Source organism: Chinchilla lanigera, unplaced genomic scaffold, assembly GCF_000276665.1.
Source record: "Chinchilla lanigera isolate Chin_1 unplaced genomic scaffold, ChiLan1.0 scaffold00083, whole genome shotgun sequence".
NCBI classification, from domain to species: domain Eukaryota; kingdom Metazoa; phylum Chordata; class Mammalia; order Rodentia; family Chinchillidae; genus Chinchilla; species Chinchilla lanigera.
In genome coordinates, this window is record NW_004955484.1 from 1,164,299 (window position 1) to 1,167,745 (window position 3,447).

The window sequence follows — 3,447 nt, forward strand, 5'->3', positions numbered from 1 at the left end:
TAGCAACTTTATATAAAAGTTAATACTCTAATTAGAATTGGAGGAGAGACATATATACATGTGTACACACACAGAAGTGATTCTCATTACTTCTGATGGGTATGTTCTATAAAAGTCCTAGGAACATTGAATTACGGGATCCTGAACCATTACTTCTAAGGGAAACACAGGGTTAGGCTTCTGTGAACCTTTGTTCACAAAATTTTTTTCAACCAATCAGTGCATAACCTTAATCTGTGTGTTACTGGAAAACACCATATTTAGTATGCACTGTATTGGGCCTCACTAACATTGCACTTGTGGCCAACAACATTCTAAGTCATGTCTGAACTAAGCTTATGGAACACGGGTATTCTCTCCAATAGACATATCACAGCCTTCTTGCATATAGGAACCCTGGATACCACTTTAGCCTATCCCTGGGGGCCGAGTTAAACAATGAAATCAGCTACAAAGTTTTCCAAAAGTGTATTTACAATTTGGAAGTTGAAGCAGTAAAATACAGCAGTGTCTTGTTTGACCTAGCAGGAAACATGTGCCTAGGGCAACTCAAATTCTTTGTTCCTGACATAGTTTGCTACATATTCTACTGTAATATCCTAAGAATTATCTACATAAAAGTATTTGGTATAACCTAGAATTTGGTGAAATAGCTATATCTTTCCTGAACTCCTCCCCTCTGAGAAGTAAATTATTTGAATGGAAGGTGTAAATCTATGTCTCTAGCAAATAATGAAATATTTTAACCATTCAGCATTGTCTAGGTGTGAGAATCTTATATTCTCTGGGGAGGCCCTAGGGGGGGAAGGTAATAATGTACCAGTTTGTACATAAAGGCACTGATTTTGCCCTTGGCTCCCACTCCTCTCTTTCTTTTTGTTTCTTTTTTATTTATAAAATTATCTCCCTTATCTGTGGCTTGTCTTCCCATGGTTTCAGTTGCCTAAGGTCAATTGTAATCTTAAAAATAGTTAGTAGAAAGCTCCAGAAATAAATAACTTTTAAGGAAGTTTTACTGAAATAAGTTGCTACAATTATTCTGCTACTGTTGTTAATCTCTTACCGTGCCACATATAAATTAAGCGTTATCATGGGTATGTATGTATAGGAAAAAACACAGTATATTCAGGGTTTCCGCATCCACTAGGGGTCTCGGATTGTAACCACAGCTAAGGGAGAACTGCCGTAGATGTAAATGTTACAGCCAGTTGAGTTCTCTTCTAATGGAGTTTCTCTCCCCCAGGTGGAGGCTTGAACGATGGACAGTGGCACTCCATCTCCCTATACGCGAAAAGAAATCACCTGAGTTTGACGGTAGACAGCCACCTGACCTCCGCTTCTCCTCTGCTGGGGCCTGAAATTTATTCAGGTGGCACTTATTATTTTGGAGGTAAGAAGAAAGATGGAGCCACATGGGCAATGAGGCTTCATCTTCATTTGCCGCTCCTGTGTCTTGGGGAAGTCCTTGTGCTTTAATCCATGCTCATACTAAGGAATAATTTCTCTCTTTAAACACAGAAATGTAGAGTGGCTCAAGATGACAAATCATAATCCAAAATGCATTTCTACAAGGTGGACTTATGTTTCCGATTTCTGCAATGAGATTTATTTTAGGTTGGCCACATTCTTCAGTTCTTACCTTCAAGCCTTGCTCTATTTTCCTAATGTTAGACGGCCCCTGTACATTGTCTTCTGATTTTATTGGTTGATTTTATTGCAGTGTCTTCCCTATCAGACCTTTTAGTTCCCCTGGAGCATCCTTGTTACTTTCCCACTGCCCAGTGCAGGACAATATTACGCCAGTGCACAAATAATTTAACTTAATTAGCCGTAGTGATCTCGTCCCTTTGCTAAACAATGATGCACTGATACACTTGATGAAATCAAGATATTAGCCTTCACCATCAGGCCTTTTACTTTGAGAACTAGAACAAATGAATCCTTTCCTCATCCCATGGATGTTTCATTGGACTGCGAGCTCGGAAAAGAAAATTTGAGAAATAGAAATGAATACTTGCCACTGGAAAGTGGAAACAAAATGTTCTCTGACATTAGAAATGCAGTGGTAAGATTGTTAGTAGTAAGACATTTCCCTTCAAGATATGTACGTTTCTTCTATTACCTTTTTTGTATTGTTCCATTGCATGTTAATAGCAACTTCTGTCTAAACTCATTTTTAGCTTGAGTGAAGTCACCCAGTCTTCTTTATTCACCAGTAAAATACAAATAATTTTCTAAGAAATAGTAATGAGTACATAGCCCATGAATCAGAGCATCAGAATTTAAAAAGTCAAGGAGCCCATCATGGTGGGTCACACTTGTAATCCCTGAAATCTGGGAGCTGAAGAAGGAGGGTTGTAAGTTGGAGTCCAACCTGGACAACTCAGAATCTTAATGAGACCTCCTGTCTCAAGATAAAAAATAAAAAGGAGCCTAGTGACATACCTCAGTGCAAAGCTCCTAGGTTCACTTCCTAGCATATCACACACACACACACACATACACACACACACACGCACGCGCGCGCGCACACACACACACACACGCAAACAAACAATAACAGTAAAAACCCGTGTACAATCTATTACTGCAAAAGGCGGCAGAGGTCTACAATCTTAAATGACACAATCGCTTCCTTCACTAAGATTTGTTCATTTCTGAACCTGACTGGTTCAGAATATATGACTAATGTTATGACAATGCATAAGCACACATTGTCTTAATCAGTAGTAAGATAAATAGACCAGCTTAAGCAAGAGCTTTCATCTCAAAGGAAAAGATTTAGAAGCAGAAAAAAAAGATAAGGAGAAAAAAATCCAGACATTTTGTTAAATGATACAAAATAAAAACCAGAAGACTGGATGGAAATGTTTATACATCATGAAAACAGAGTCATCATCCTTAAAAAATTTTATAGCCTTTGTGTTCAGATTTAGCAGCACTTAGCTACTTTGTATAGTCTTTCCTCTAGTGATTGCTTTTATTCACAGTGAAATGGTACCGAGAAATAGATCACATATTCACTCTGCAATTCTTTTTATTTTGATACATAGGTTATGTACTATATTATTTGAAAATATTTTGGATGGTTTTGGACTAATTTTAAATTTGCACAGACCTATATGGAGTTCTTACATCTGCCTTATCCAGTGTTTATTTAGTTTATTCTTTCCTTTTTTCTCCTCTGTACTTTTACATCTGTTAAGATGTTCCTAAGAGATGTATCATAGTAGTTTCCACAATAAAATTCCAACCCCAAGGCTTTTTAATACATGATCTGCAAACTTCAGGCTATCTTAAGATTTCCAAGACTGAGACCAGCCTTGTGCCTCCTGGACCTGATTGAGATTCATCCTTCTGGAAGTCCACTTTGGCCTTTGGGGCTAGGAATTCTGGATTCTGGGATGTTCAGGGTTCTGAGTGGACACATCATCTTTCCCTATGAGG

General features: G+C 38.0%; 1 protein-coding gene across 1 annotated transcript in view; it reads left to right on the forward strand.

The window, feature by feature from the left end:
* The window catches only part of LOC102026327 (contactin-associated protein-like 4), a 142,102-nt gene that overhangs the window by 115,577 nt on the left and 23,078 nt on the right, over positions 1 to 3,447 (forward strand). The window contains 1 exon segment of the mRNA XM_013503850.1: positions 1,244 to 1,390. Coding sequence (XP_013359304.1) covers positions 1,244 to 1,390 — 147 coding nt within the window.